Source organism: Petromyzon marinus, unplaced genomic scaffold (genome assembly GCF_048934315.1).
Source record: "Petromyzon marinus isolate PM22_M1 ecotype Great Lakes invasive population unplaced genomic scaffold, UKy_Petmar_22M1.pri1.0 PM_Scaffold_66, whole genome shotgun sequence".
In the NCBI taxonomy this organism is placed as follows: domain Eukaryota; kingdom Metazoa; phylum Chordata; class Hyperoartia; order Petromyzontiformes; family Petromyzontidae; genus Petromyzon; species Petromyzon marinus.
The window spans coordinates 276,756-293,138 of NW_027423673.1; the positions used below are offsets into that span (position 1 = coordinate 276,756).

At 43.1% G+C, this 16,383-nt stretch overlaps 1 protein-coding gene across 1 annotated transcript in view; it reads left to right on the forward strand.

The window, feature by feature from the left end:
• Positions 1 to 16,383, forward strand: part of LOC116937063 (unconventional myosin-Va-like) — a 200,352-nt gene that overhangs the window by 82,903 nt on the left and 101,066 nt on the right. The window contains exon 10 of the mRNA XM_076064735.1: positions 2,898 to 3,523. Coding sequence (XP_075920850.1) covers positions 2,898 to 3,523 — 626 coding nt within the window. The remainder of the gene's footprint in view (positions 1 to 2,897; positions 3,524 to 16,383) is intronic.

The window sequence follows — 16,383 nt, forward strand, 5'->3', positions numbered from 1 at the left end:
CATCATCATCAGTAACAACATCAACATCATCAACATCATCATCTACATCATCATCATCATCAACATCATCAACATCATCATCAGTAACATCATCTACATCATCAACATCATCATCATCATCATCGTCATCATCATCATCATCATCGTCATCATCATCATCAGTAACAACATCAACATCATCAACATCATCATCTACATCATCATCATCATCAACATCATCGTCATCATCATCAGTAACATCATCAACATCATCATCATCATCAACATCATCATCGTCATCATCATCAGTAACATCATCAACATCATCAACATCATCAACATCATCAACATCATCATCATCATCATCGTCATCATCAACATCATCAACATCATCAACATCATCAACATCATCATCATCAGTAACATCATCAACATCATCATCATCTACATCATCAACATCATCAACATCATCATCATCAGTAACATCATCAACATCATCATCATCTACATCATCAACATCATCAACATCATCATCTACATCATCATCATCATCAGTAACATCATCATCATCATCATCATCTACATCATCAACATCATCATCATCTACATCATCATCATCATCATCATCGTCAACATCATCATCATCATCATCGTCAACATCATCAACATCATCATCATCTACATCATCAACATCATCAACATCATCATCATCATCATCGTCAACATCATCAACATCATCATCATCTACATCATCAACATCATCAACATCATCATCTACATCATCTATATCATCAACTTCATCATCTACATCATCTACATCATCATCATCATCAACATCATCATCTACATCATCATCATCAACATCATCAACATCATCTACATCATCATCTACATCATCTACATCATCTACATCATCATCATCATCATCAACATCATCACCATCATCATCATCATCAGTAACATCATCAACATCATCATCATCTACATCATCAACATCATCAACATCATCATCTACATCATCTATATCATCAACTTCATCATCAACATCATCAATATCATCATCATCATCAACATCATCAACATCATCATCATCATCAGTAACAACATCAACATCATCAACATCATCATCTACATCATCATCAACATCATCAACATCATCATCTACATCATCACCAACATCAACATCAGTAACATCATCATCATCAACATCATCAACATCAACATCATCATCTACATCATCTACATCATCAACTTCATCATCTACATCATCATCATCATCAACATCATCACCATCATCTACATCATCAGCATCATCATCAACATCATCAACATCATCAGCATCATCATCAGCATCATCAACATCATCAGCATCATCATCAGCATCATCATCAGTAACATCATCATCATCAGCATGATCAACATCATCATCACCATCATCATCTACATCATCATCTACATCATCATCAACATCATCACCACCAACATCACTACCATCATCAACATCATCGCCACCATTACCATCAACATCATCACCAACATCACCACCATCATCAACATCATCGCTACCATTACCATCAACATCATCACCACCAACATCACTACCATCATCAACATCATCATCAACATCATCATCTACATCATCATCTACATCAACATCAACATCATCAACATTACCATTACCATCAACATCATCAACACCAACATCACTACCATCATCAACATCATCGCTACCATTGCCATCAACATCATCATCTACATCATCATCAACATCATCATCATCAACATCAATATAATCTACATCATCATCTACATCATCATCAACATCATCATCAACATCACCATCAACATCATCACTACCATCATCAACATCATCGCTACAATTACCATCAACATCTCACTCCAGCGCTGTCCTACCAGACAGTCTCGTCCCTTCACCTGATGAAGGCCGCTTGTGTTGTGGCCGAAACGTCGTGAGAATATTATTGTGTTATTTTATTTGATCAATTTATTATTTTATTATCATTCTACGTGGTGGTGACTTTACCGAAAGAACCAAAGAAGAAACATCATCACCACCATTTGTGACTGCTTGTGTTGTGGTTATTGCAAAGACGATGCCCTGAATAAACTTTGTCTGTTTTTGTGCCAGTTAAAAGGGTAAAACCTATTACTATATCTCGTTACTGGCAAAGGAGGTCTCATAATGAAAATCACCACCTCTGCTTAAATCTCTGATTTCTTAAACTACAATGTGGCTCACCCTCCCTCCCTCCCTCCCTCCCTCCCTCCCTCCCTCCCTCCCTCCCTCCCTCCCTCCCTCCCTCCCTCCCTCCCTCCCTCCCTCCCTCCCTCCCTCCCTCCCTCCCTCCCTCCCTCCCTCCCTCCCTCCCTCCCTCCCTCCCTCCCTCCCTCCCTCCCTCCCTCCCTCCCTCCCTCCTCCCCCCTCCCTCCCTCTCTCCCCCCTCCTTCCCCCCCTCCCTCCCTCCCTCCCTCCCTCCCTCCCTCCTCCCTCCCCCCTCCCTCCTCCCTCCCTCCCTCTCCCCCCTCCCTCCCTCCCTCCCTCCTCTCTCCCTCCCTCCCCCCTCCCCCCTCCCTCCCTCTCCTCCATCCCTCTCCTCCCTCCCTCCCTCCCTCCCTCCCTCCCTCCCTCCTCCCCCCTCCCTCCCTCTCTCCCCCCTCCTTCCCCCCCTCCCTCCCTCCCTCCCTCCCTCCCTCCCTCCCTCCCTCCCTCCCTCCCTCCTCCCTCCCCCCTCCCTCCTCCCTCCCTCCCTCTCCCCCCTCCCTCCCTCCCTCCCTCACTCCCTCCCTCCCTCCTCCCTCCCCCCTCCCTCTCTCCCTCCCTCCCTCCCTCCTCCCTCCTCCCTCCCTCCCCCCTCTCCCCCCCCCTCTCTCCCCCCCTCTCTCCCTCCTCTCCCTAGCCATCAGACCCCCACCTCCAAGCTCTGTGCGACCTCCTCGCACTGCCCACCACCACCGCCTCCACCTCCACCACCTCCACCACCGCCTCCACCTCCACCACCGCCTCCACCTCCACCTCCACCACCGCCTCCAGCACCAGCAGCACCGCCCGGTGTCTGTCCCGCTCGCTGTGCCAGCGAGAGATCCGCACCGCCGGGGAGACGATTGCCAAGCCGCTGGCACCGGGCCAGGCGGCGGCAGCTCGTGACGGCGTGGCCAAGCGTCTCTACGCGGCCCTCTTTGCCTGGCTGGTCCGGCGCGTCAACGCCGCCCTCGCCGGCAACACCAACACCGGCAACACCAACACCGGCAACACCAACGCCAACACCAACGCCAACACCAACACCAACACCGGCAACACCAACACCAACACCAACACCGGCAACACCAACACCAACGCCAACACCAACGCCAACACCAACGCCAACGCCAACACCAACACCAACACCAACGCCAACACCAACACCAACGCCAACACCAACACCAATGCCAACACCAACACCAACACCGCCGGCAACGCTGACTACCGCGGCGGCGGCGGCAGCGACGCCGGTGGAAGATTCATCGGAGTGCTCGATATCTACGGGTAGAGGCACACGACTCGCTCGTCCGCTCGTCCGCTTGTCAGCGAGTTAGATCGTTAGATTGTTCGATTGTGATTGTTAGATCGTTAGATCGTTAGATTGTTAGATGGTTAGATGGTTAGATCGTTAGATCGTTAGATCGTTAGATCGTTAGCTCGTTAGATCGTTAGATCGTTAGCTCGTCCGCTCGTCCGCTCGTCAGCGAGTTAGATCGTTAGATCGTTAGATGGTTAGATTGTTAGATCATTAGATCGTTAGATCGTTAGCTCGTTAGATGGTTAGATCGTTAGATCGTTAGATCGTTAGCTCGTTAGATGGTTAGATGGTTAGATCGTTAGATCGTTAGATTGTAAGCTCGTTAGATCGTTAGATCGTTAGCTCGTTAGCTCGTTAGATGGTTAGATCGTTAGCTCGTTAGATGGTTAGATCGTTAGATCGTTAGATCGTTAGCACGTTAGATCGTTAGATCATTAGATTGTTAGATCATTAGATCGTTAGATCGTTAGCTCGTTAGATGGTTAGATCGTTAGATCGTTAGATCGTTAGCTCGTTAGATGGTTAGATGGTTAGATCGTTAGATCGTTAGATTGTTAGCTCGTTAGATCGTTAGATCGTTAGCTCGTTAGCTCGTTAGATGGTTAGATCGTTAGCTCGTTAGATGGTTAGATCGTTAGATCGTTAGATCGTTAGCTCGTTAGATCGTTAGCACGTTAGATTGTTAGATCGTTAGATTGTTAGATCGTTAGATCGTTAGATCGTTAGCTCGTTAGATCGTTAGATCGTTAGCTCGTTAGATCGTTAGATCGTTAGCACGTTAGCTCGTTAGCTCGTTAGCTCGTTAGATCGTTAGCTCGTTAGCTCGTTAGCTCGTTAGATCGTTAGATCGTTAGCTCGTTAGATCGTTAGCTCGTTAGATCGTTAGATCGTTAGATCGTTAGCGTGTTAGATCGTTAGATCGTTAGATCGTTAGATCGTTAGATTTTTAGATCGTTAGATCGTTAGCTGGTTAGATCGTTAGCTCGTCAGCGCGTCAGCACATTAGATCGTTAGCTCGTTAGATCGTTAGATCGTTAGCTCGTTAGATCGTTAGATCGTTAGATTTTTAGATCGTTAGATCGTTAGCGTGTTAGATCGTTAGATGGTTAGCTCGTTAGCGCGTTAGATCGTTAGGTCGTTAGATCGTTTGATCGTTAGATCGTTAGCTGGTTAGATCGTTAGATCGTTAGCTCGTTAGATGGTTAGATCGTTAGCTCTTTAGATCGTTAGATCGTTAGATGGTTAGATCGTTAGCTCTTTAGATCGTTAGATCGTTAGCTCGTTAGCTCGTTAGCTCGTTAGCTCGTTAGCTCGTTAGATCGTTAGCTCGTTAGATCGTTAGATCGTTAGCTCGTTAGATCGTTAGATCGTTAGCGTGTTAGATCGTTAGCTTGTTAGCTCGTTAGCTCGTTAGATCGTTAGCACGTTAGCTCGTTAGCTCGTTAGCGCGTTAGATCGTTAGCTCGTTAGATCGTTAGCTCGTTAGCTCGTTAGCTCGTCCGCTCGTCAGCGAGTTAGATCGTTAGATCGTTAGATTGTTAGATCGTTAGATTGTGATTGTTAGATTGTTAGATTGTTAGCTCGTTAGCTCGTTAGATTGTTAGATTGTTAGATCGTTAGATCGTTAGATTGTTAGATCGTTAGATGGTTAGATGGTTAGATCGTTAGATCGTTAGCTCGTTAGCTCGTTAGATCGTTAGATCGTTAGATCGTTAGCTCGTCTGCTCGTCCGCTCGTCAGCGAGTTAGATTGTTAGATCGTTAGATCGTTAGCTGGTTAGATCGTTAGATCGTTAGGTCGTTAGCTCGTTAGATCGTTAGATCGTTAGCTCGTTAGATCGTTAGCTCGTTAGCTCGTTAGATCGTTAGCTCGTTAGATCGTTAGCTCGTTAGATCGTTAGCTCGTTAGATCGTTAGCTCGTTAGCTCGTTAGCGCGTTAGATCGTTAGCTCGTTAGATCGTTAGCTCGTTAGATCTTTAGATTGTTAGCTCGTTAGCTCGTTAGCTCGTTAGATCGTTAGCTGGTTAGATCGTTAGCTCGTCAGCGTGTTAGCACATTAGATCATTAGCTCGTTAGATCGTTAGATCGTTAGCTCGTTAGATCGTTAGATCGTTAGATTTTTAGATCGTTAGATCGTTAGATCGTTAGCTCGTTAGATCGTTAGATCGTTAGCTCGTTAGCTCGTTAGATCATTAGATCGTTAGCTCGTTAGATCGTTAGATGGTTAGCTCGTTAGTGCGTTAGATCGTTAGATCGTTAGCTCGTTAGATCGTTAGATTTTTAGATCGTTAGATCGTTAGATCGTTTGCGTGTTAGATCGTTAGATCGTTAGCTCGTTAGCGCGTTAGATCGTTAGATCGTTAGATCGTTAGCGTGTTAGATCGTTAGATCGTTAGATCGTTAGTGTGTTAGATCGTTAGATCGTTAGCGTGTTAGATCGTTAGATCGTTAGATCGTTAGCTCGTTAGCTCGTTAGATCGTTAGCTGGTTAGATCGTTAGATCGTTAGTGTGTTAGATCGTTAGATCTTTAGATCGTTAGCGTGTTAGATCGTTAGATCGTTAGATCGTTAGCTCGTTAGATCGTTAGATCGTTAGCGCGTTAGATCGTTAGATCGTTAGCTCGTTAGCGCGTTAGATCGTTAGATCGTTAGCGCGTTAGATCGTTAGATCGTTAGATCGTTAGATCGTTAGCTCGTTAGCGCGTTAGATCGTTAGATCGTTAGATCGTCAGCTCGTCAGGTCGTTAGATCGTTAGCTCGTTAGGTCGTTAGATCGTTAGATTGTTAGATCGTTAGATCGTTAGCTGGTTAGATCGTTAGATCATTAGATCGTTAGATCGTTAGGTCGTTAGATCGTTAGATCGTTAGCTCGTTAGCTCGTTAGATCGTTAGCTCGTTAGGTCGTTAGATCGTTAGCTCGTTAGCTCGTTAGATCGTTAGCTCGTTAGATCGTTAGCTCGTTAGCTCGTTAGATCGTTAGAACGTTAGCTCGTTAGATCGTTAGATCGTTAGCTGGTTAGATCGTTAGATCGTTAGATCGTTAGGTCGTTAGATCGTTAGATGGTTAGATCGTTAGCTCGTTAGCTCGTTAGATTGTTAGATCGTTAGATCGTTAGCTGGTTAGATCGTTAGCTCGTTAGCTCGTTAGATTGTTAGATCGTTAGATCGTTAGATCGTTAGCGCGTTAGCTCGTTAGATCCTTAGATCGTTAGCTCGTTAGCTCGTTAGATCGTTAGCTCGTTAGCTCGTTAGATCGTTAGATCGTTAGCTCGTTAGATCGTTAGCTCGTTAGCTCGTTAGATCGTTAGCTCGTTAGATCGTTAGATCCTTAGCTCGTTAGCTCGTTAGCTCGTTAGATCGTTAGATCGTTAGCTCGTTAGCTCGTTAGCTCGTTAGATCGTTAGCTCGTTAGATCGTTAGATTGTTAGATTGTTAGATCGTTAGATCGTTAGATCGTTAGATTGTTAGATCGTTAGATCGTTAGATCGTTAGATTGTTAGATCGTTAGATCGTTAGCTCGTTAGATCGTTAGCTTGTTAGATCGTTAGCTCGTTAGATCGTTAGCTCGTTAGATATTAGCGTGTTAGATCGTTAGATCGTTAGATTGTTAGATCGTTAGATCTTTAGATTGTTAGATCGTTAGATCGTCAACTCGTCTGCTCGTTAGCTCGTTAGCTCGTTAGCTCGTTAGATTGTTAGATTGTGATTGTTAGATCGTTAGATCGTTAGATTGTTAGATCGTTAGATCGTTAGATTGTTAGATCGTTAGATTGTTAGATCGTTAGATTGTTAGATCGTTAGATCGTTAGATTGTTAGATCGTTAGATGGTTAGATCGTTAGATCGTTAGATCGTTAGCTCGTCCGCTCGTCCGCTCGTCAGCGAGTTAGATTGTTAGATCGTTAGATGTTTAGATTGTTAGATCGTTAGATCGTTAGCTCGTTAGATGGTTAGATGGTTAGATCGTTAGATCGTTAGATGGTTAGATGGTTAGATGGTTAGATCGTTAGATCGTTAGCTCGTTAGATCGTTAGATCGTTAGATCGTTAGCTCGTCCGCTCGTCCGCTCGTCAGCGAGTTAGATCGTTAGATCGTTAGATGGTTAGATTGTTAGATCATTAGATCGTTAGATCGTTAGCTCGTTAGATGGTTAGATCGTTAGATCGTTAGATCGTTAGCTCGTTAGATGGTTAGATGTTTAGATCGTTAGATCGTTAGATCGTTAGCTCGTTAGATCGTTAGATCGTTAGCTCGTTAGCTCGTTAGATGGTTAGATCGTTAGCTCGTTAGATGGTTAGATCGTTAGATCGTTAGATCGTTAGCTCGTTAGATCGTTAGCACGTTAGATTGTTAGATCGTTAGATTGTTAGATCGTTAGATCGTTAGCTCGTTAGATCGTTAGATCGTTAGCTCGTTAGATCGTTAGATCGTTAGCACGTTAGCTCGTTAGCTCGTTAGCTCGTTAGATCGTTAGATCGTTAGCTCGTTAGCTCGTTAGCTCGTTAGCTCGTTAGATCGTTAGCTCATTAGATCGTTAGATTGTTAGATTGTTAGATCGTTAGATCGTTAGATCGTTAGATTGTTAGATCGTTAGATCGTTAGCTCGTTAGATCGTTAGCTTGTTAGATCGTTAGCTCGTTAGATCGTTAGCTCGTTAGATATTAGCGTGTTAGATCGTTAGATCGTTAGATCGTTAGATTGTTAGATCGTTAGATCGTTAGATTGTTAGATCGTTAGATCGTCAACTCGTCTGCTCGTTAGCTCGTTAGCTCGCTAGCTCGTTAGATTGTTAGATTGTGATTGTTAGATCGTTAGATCGTTAGATTGTTAGATCGTTAGATCGTTAGATTGTTAGATCGTTAGATTGTTAGATCGTTAGATTGTTAGATCGTTAGATCGTTAGATTGTTAGATCGTTAGATGGTTAGATCGTTAGATCGTTAGATCGTTAGCTCGTCCGCTCGTCCGCTCGTCAGCGAGTTAGATTGTTAGATCGTTAGATGGTTAGATTGTTAGATCGTTAGATCGTTAGATCGTTAGCTCGTTAGATGGTTAGATCGTTAGATCGTTAGCTCGTTAGATGGTTAGATGGTTAGATGGTTAGATCGTTAGATCGTTAGCTCGTTAGATCGTTAGATCGTTAGCTCGTCCGCTCGTCCGCTCGTCAGCGAGTTAGATCGTTAGATCGTTAGATGGTTAGATTGTTAGATCATTAGATCGTTAGATCGTTAGCTCGTTAGATGGTTAGATCGTTAGATCGTTAGATCGTTAGCTCGTTAGATGGTTAGATGTTTAGACCGTTAGATCGTTAGCTCGTTAGATCGTTAGATCGTTAGATCGTTAGCTCGTTAGATGGTTAGATCGTTAGCTCGTTAGATGGTTAGATCGTTAGATCGTTAGATCGTTAGCTCGTTAGATCGTTAGCACGTTAGATTGTTAGATCGTTAGATTGTTAGATCGTTAGATCGTTAGATCGTTAGCTCGTTAGATCGTTAGATCGTTAGCTCGTTAGATCGTTAGATCGTTAGCACGTTAGCTCGTTAGCTCGTTAGATCGTTAGCTCGTTAGCTCGTTAGCTCGTTAGATCGTTAGATCGTTAGCTCGTTAGATCGTTAGATCGTTAGCTCGTTAGATCGTTAGCGTGTTAGATCGTTAGATCGTTAGCTCGTTAGATCGTTAGATTTTTAGATCGTTAGATCGTTAGATCGTTAGATCGTTAGCTGGTTAGATCGTTAGCTCGTCAGCGCGTCAGCACATTAGATCGTTAGCTCGTTAGATCGTTAGATCGTTAGCTCGTTAGATCGTTAGATCGTTAGATCGTTAGATTTTTAGATCGTTAGATCGTTAGCGTGTTAGATCGTTAGATGGTTAGCTCGTTAGCGCGTTAGATCGTTAGGTCGTTAGATCGTTTGATCGTTAGATCGTTAGCTGGTTAGATCGTTAGATCGTTAGCTCGTTAGATGGTTAGATCGTTAGCTCTTTAGATCGTTAGATCGTTAGATGGTTAGATCGTTAGCTCTTTAGATCGTTAGATCGTTAGCTCGTTAGCTCGTTAGCTCGTTAGATCGTTAGCACGTTAGCTCGTTAGCTCGTTAGATCGTTAGCTCGTTAGATCGTTAGATCGTTAGCTCGTTAGATCGTTAGATCGTTAGCGTGTTAGATCGTTAGCTCGTTAGCTCGTTAGCTCGTTAGATCGTTAGCACGTTAGCTCGTTAGCTCGTTAGCGCGTTAGATCGTTAGCTCGTTAGATCGTTAGCTCGTTAGCTCGTTAGCTCGTCCGCTCGTCAGCGAGTTAGATCGTTAGATCGTTAGATTGTTAGATCGTTAGATTGTGATTGTTAGATTGTTAGATTGTTAGCTCGTTAGATTGTTAGATTGTTAGATCGTTAGATCGTTAGATTGTTAGATCGTTAGATCGTTAGATGGTTAGATCGTTAGATCGTTAGATCGTTAGCTCGTTAGCTCGTTAGCTCGTTAGATCGTTAGATCGTTAGATCGTTAGATCGTTAGCTCGTCCGCTCGTCCGCTCGTCAGCGAGTTAGATTGTTAGATCGTTAGATCGTTAGCTGGTTAGATCGTTAGATCGTTAGCTCGTTAGATCGTTAGATCGTTAGGTCGTTAGCTCGTTAGATCGTTAGCTCGTTAGATCGTTAGCTCGTTAGCTCGTTAGATCGTTAGCTCGTTAGATCGTTAGCTCGTTAGATCGTTAGCTCGTCAGCGTGTTAGCACATTAGATCATTAGCTCGTTAGATCGTTAGATCGTTAGCTCGTTAGATCGTTAGATCGTTAGATTTTTAGATCGTTAGATCGTTAGCTCGTTAGATCGTTAGATCGTTAGCTCGTTAGCTCGTTAGATCATTAGATCGTTAGCTCGTTAGATCGTTAGATGGTTAGCTCGTTAGCGCGTTAGATCGTTAGATCGTTAGCTCGTTAGATCGTTAGATCGTTAGATTTTTAGATCGTTAGATCGTTAGCTCGTTAGCGCGTTAGATCTTTAGATCGTTAGATCGTTAGCGTGTTAGATCGTTAGATCGTTAGATCGTTAGCGTGTAGATCGTTAGATCGTTAGATCGTTAGCTCGTTAGCTCGTTAGATCGTTAGCTGGTTAGATCGTTAGATCGTTAGTGTGTTAGATCGTTAGATCGTTAGATCGTTAGCGTGTTAGATCGTTAGATCGTTAGCGTGTTAGATCGTTAGATCGTTAGATCGTTAGCTCGTTAGATCGTTAGATCGTTAGCGCGTTAGATCATTAGATCGTTAGCTCATTAGCGCGTTAGATCGTTAGCGCGTTAGATCATTAGATCGTTAGATCGTTAGCTCGTTAGCGCGTTAGATCGTTAGATCGTTAGATCGTCAGCTCGTTAGGTCGTTAGATCGTTAGATCGTTAGATTGTTAGCTCGTTAGGTCGTTAGATGGTTAGATCGTTAGATCGTTAGCTCGTTAGATGGTTAGATGGTTAGATGGTTAGATCGTTAGATCGTTAGCTCGTTAGATCGTTAGATCGTTAGATCGTTAGCTCGTCCGCTCGTCCGCTCGTCAGCGAGTTAGATCGTTAGATCGTTAGATGGTTAGATTGTTAGATCATTAGATCGTTAGATCGTTAGCTCGTTAGATGGTTAGATCGTTAGATCGTTAGATCGTTAGCTCGTTAGATGGTTAGATGTTTAGACCGTTAGATCGTTAGATCGTTAGCTCGTTAGATCGTTAGATCGTTAGCTCGTTAGATGGTTAGATCGTTAGCTCGTTAGATGGTTAGATCGTTAGATCGTTAGATCGTTAGCTCGTTAGATCGTTAGCACGTTAGATTGTTAGATCGTTAGATTGTTAGATCGTTAGATCGTTAGATCGTTAGCTCGTTAGATCGTTAGATCGTTAGCTCGTTAGATCGTTAGATCGTTAGCACGTTAGCTCGTTAGCTCGTTAGATCGTTAGCTCGTTAGCTCGTTAGCTCGTTAGATCGTTAGATCGTTAGCTCGTTAGATCGTTAGATCGTTAGCTCGTTAGATCGTTAGCGTGTTAGATCGTTAGATCGTTAGCTCGTTAGATCGTTAGATTTTTAGATCGTTAGATCGTTAGATCGTTAGATCGTTAGCTGGTTAGATCGTTAGCTCGTCAGCGCGTCAGCACATTAGATCGTTAGCTCGTTAGATCGTTAGATCGTTAGCTCGTTAGATCGTTAGATCGTTAGATCGTTAGATTTTTAGATCGTTAGATCGTTAGCGTGTTAGATCGTTAGATGGTTAGCTCGTTAGCGCGTTAGATCGTTAGGTCGTTAGATCGTTTGATCGTTAGATCGTTAGCTGGTTAGATCGTTAGATCGTTAGCTCGTTAGATGGTTAGATCGTTAGCTCTTTAGATCGTTAGATCGTTAGATGGTTAGATCGTTAGCTCTTTAGATCGTTAGATCGTTAGCTCGTTAGCTCGTTAGCTCGTTAGATCGTTAGCACGTTAGCTCGTTAGCTCGTTAGATCGTTAGCTCGTTAGATCGTTAGATCGTTAGCTCGTTAGATCGTTAGATCGTTAGCGTGTTAGATCGTTAGCTCGTTAGCTCGTTAGCTCGTTAGATCGTTAGCACGTTAGCTCGTTAGCTCGTTAGCGCGTTAGATCGTTAGCTCGTTAGATCGTTAGCTCGTTAGCTCGTTAGCTCGTCCGCTCGTCAGCGAGTTAGATCGTTAGATTGTTAGATTGTTAGATCGTTAGATTGTGATTGTTAGATTGTTAGATTGTTAGCTCGTTAGATTGTTAGATTGTTAGATCGTTAGATCGTTAGATTGTTAGATCGTTAGATCGTTAGATGGTTAGATCGTTAGATCGTTAGATCGTTAAATCGTTAGATCGTTAGCTCGTTAGCTCGTTAGATCGTTAGATCGTTAGATCGTTAGCTCGTCCGCTCGTCCGCTCGTCAGCGAGTTAGATTGTTAGATCGTTAGATCGTTAGCTGGTTAGATCGTTAGATCGTTAGCTCGTTAGATCGTTAGATCGTTAGGTCGTTAGCTCGTTAGATCGTTAGATCGTTAGCTCGTTAGATCGTTAGCTCGTTAGCTCGTTAGATCGTTAGCTCGTTAGATCGTTAGCTCGTTAGATCGTTAGCTCGTCAGCGTGTTAGCACATTAGATCATTAGCTCGTTAGATCGTTAGATCGTTAGCTCGTTAGATCGTTAGATCGTTAGATTTTTAGATCGTTAGATCGTTAGCTCGTTAGATCGTTAGATCGTTAGCTCGTTAGCTCGTTAGATCATTAGATCGTTAGCTCGTTAGATCGTTAGATGGTTAGCTCGTTAGCGCGTTAGATCGTTAGATCGTTAGCTCGTTAGATCGTTAGATCGTTAGATTTTTAGATCGTTAGATCGTTAGCTCGTTAGCGCGTTAGATCGTTAGATCGTTAGATCGTTAGCGTGTTAGATCGTTAGATCGTTAGATCGTTAGCGTGTAGATCGTTAGATCGTTAGATCGTTAGCTCGTTAGCTCGTTAGATCGTTAGCTGGTTAGATCGTTAGATCGTTAGTGTGTTAGATCGTTAGATCGTTAGATCGTTAGCGTGTTAGATCGTTAGATCGTTAGCGTGTTAGATCGTTAGATCGTTAGATCGTTAGCTCGTTAGATCGTTAGATCGTTAGCGCGTTAGATCATTAGATCGTTAGCTCATTAGCGCGTTAGATCGTTAGCGCGTTAGATCATTAGATCGTTAGATCGTTAGCTCGTTAGCGCGTTAGATCGTTAGATCGTTAGATCGTCAGCTCGTTAGGTCGTTAGATCGTTAGATCGTTAGATTGTTAGCTCGTTAGGTCGTTAGATCGTTAGCTCGTTAGGTCATTAGATCGTTAGATCGTTAGCTCGTTAGGCCGTTAGATCGTTAGATTGTTAGATCGTTAGATCGTTAGCTGGTTAGATCGTTAGCTCGTTAGATCGTTAGATCGTTAGGTCGTTAGATCGTTAGGTCGTTAGATCGTTAGATCGTTAGCTCGTTAGGTCGTTAGATCGTTAGCTCGTTAGGTCGTTAGATCGTTAGCTCGTTAGCTCGTTAGATCGTTAGCTCGTTAGATCATTAGCTCGTTATCTCGTTAGATCGTTAGAACGTTAGCTCGTTAGATCGTTAGATCGTTAGCTGGTTAGATCGTTAGATCATTAGATCGTTAGATCGTTAGGTCGTTAGATCGTTAGATCGTTAGCTCGTTAGATGGTTAGATCGTTAGATTGTTAGATTGTTAGGTCGTTAGATTGTTAGATCGTTAGATGGTTAGATCGTTAGCTCGTTAGCTCGTTAGATTGTTAGATCGTTAGATCGTTAGCTGGTTAGATCGTTAGCTCGTTAGCTCGTTAGATCGTTAGATCGTTAGATCGTTAGCGCGTTAGCTCGTTAGATCCTTAGATCGTTAGCTCGTTAGCTCATTAGATCGTTAGCTCGTTAGATCGTTAGATGGTTAGATCGTTAGCTCGTTAGATCGTTAGCTCGTTAGCTCGTTAGCTCGTTAGCTCGTTAGATCGTTAGCTCGTTAGATCGTTAGATCCTTAGCTCGTTAGCTCGTTAGCTCGTTAGATCGTTAGCTCGTTAGCTCGTTAGCTCGTTAGCTCGTTAGCTCGTTAGATCGTTAGCTCGTTAGATCGTTAGATTGTTAGATCGTTAGATTGTTAGATTGTTAGATTGTTAGATCGTTAGATCGTTAGATTGTTAGATCGTTAGATCGTTAGATTGTTAGATCGTTAGATCGTTATCTCGTTAGATCGTTAGCTTGTTAGATTGTTAGCTCGTTAGTTCGTTAGCTCGTTAGATATTAGCGTGTTAGATCGTTAGATCGTTAGATTGTTAGATTGTTAGATCGTTAGATCGTCAACTCGTCCGCTCGTTAGCTCGTTAGCTCGTTAGCTCGTTAGATTGTTAGATTGTTAGATCGTTAGATTGTTAGATCGTTAGATCGTTAGATTGTTAGATCGTTAGATCGTTAGCTCGTTAGCTCGTTAGATTGTTAGATTGTTAGCGCGTTAGATCGTTAGATCGTTAGATTGTTAGATCGTTAGATTGTTAGATCGTTAGCTCGTTAGATCGTTAGATTGTTAGATCGTTAGATCGTTAGATTGTTAGATCGTTAGCTCGTTAGATCGTTAGATTGTTAGATCGTTAGATCGTTAGCACGTCAGCTCGTCAGCTCGTTAGCTCGTTAGATTGTTAGATCGTTAGATCGTTAGCGCGTCAGCTCGTTAGCTCGTTAGCTCGTCAGCGCGTTAGATCGTTAGATCGTTAAATCGTTAGATTGTTAGATCGTTAGATCGTTAGATCATCAACTCGTCCGCTCGTTAGCTCGTTAGCTCGTTAGATCGTTAGATTGTTAGATCGTTAGATCGTTAGCGCGTCAGCTCGTTAGCTCGATAGCTCGTCAGCGCGTTAGATCGTTAGATCGTTAGATTGTTAGATCGTTAGATCGTTAGATTGTTAGATCGTTAGATCGTCAGATCGTTAGATTGTCAACTCGTCCGCTCTTTAGCTCGTTAGCTCGTTAGCTCGTTAGATTGTTAGATTGTTAGATCGTTAGATCGTTAGATTGTTAGATCGTTAGATCGTTAGATCGTCAACTCGTCCGCTCGTTAGCTCGTTAGATCGTTAGATCGTTAGCTCGTTAGATCGTTAGCTCGTTAGATCGTTAGCTCGTTAGATCGTTAGCTCGTTAGCTCGTTAGCTCGTTATCTCGTTAGATCGTTAGCTCGTTAGCGCGTTAGATCGTTAGCTCGTTAGATCGTTAGATCGTTAGCTCGTTAGATCGTTAGCCCGTTAGATCGTTAACTCGTTAGATCGTTAGATCGTTAGCGCGTCAGCTCGTCCGCTCGTTAGCTCGTTAGATCGTTAGCACGATAGATCGTTAGATCGTTAGCTCGTCCGCTCGTTAGCTCGTTAGATCGTTAGATCGTTAGTGCGCTAGATCGTTAGATCGTTAGCTCGTCCGCTCGTTAGCTCGTTAGATCGTTAGATCGTTAGCGCGTTAGATCGTTAGATCGTTAGCTGGTTAGATCGTTAGATCGTTAGCTCGTTAGATCGTTAGCTCGTTAGCTCGTTAGATTGTTAGATCGTTAGCTCGTTAGATTGTTAGATCGTTAGATCGTTAGCTCGTTAGATCGTTAGATCGTTAGCTGGTTAGATCGTTAGATCGTTAGATTGTTAGCTGGTTAGATCGTTAGATCGTTAGATCGTTAGCTCGTTAGATCGTTAGCTCGTTAGCTCGTTAGATCGTTAGATCGTTAGCTTGTTAGATCGTTAGCGCGTTAGATCGTTAGCTCGTTAGCTCGTTAGCTCGTTAGATCGTTAGCTCGTTAGATCGTTAGCTCGTTAGATCGTTAGCTCGTTAGATTGTTAGCACGTTAGATCGTTAGCTCGTTAGATCGTTAGATCGTTAGCTCGTTAGATCGTTAGCTCGTTAGCTCGTTAGATCGTTAGCTCGTTAGATCGTTAGCTCGTTAGATCGTTAGCTCGTCAGCGTGTTAGCACATTAGATCATTAGCTCGTTAGATCGTTAGATCGTTAGCTCGTTAGATCGTTAGATCGTTAGATTTTTAGATCGTTAGATCGTTAGCTCGTTAGATCGTTAGATCGTTAGCTCGTTAGCTCGTTAGATCGTTAGATCGTTAGCTCGTTAGATCGTTAGATGGTTAGCTCGTTAGCGCTTTAGATCGTTAGATCGTTAGCTCGTTAGATCGTTAGATCGTTAGATTTTTAGATCGTTAGATCGTTAGATCGTTAGCGTGTTAGATCGTTAGATCGTTAGCTCGTTAGCGCGTTAGATCGTTAGATCGTTAGATCGTTAGCGTGTTAGATCGTTAGATCGTTAGATCGTTAGCGT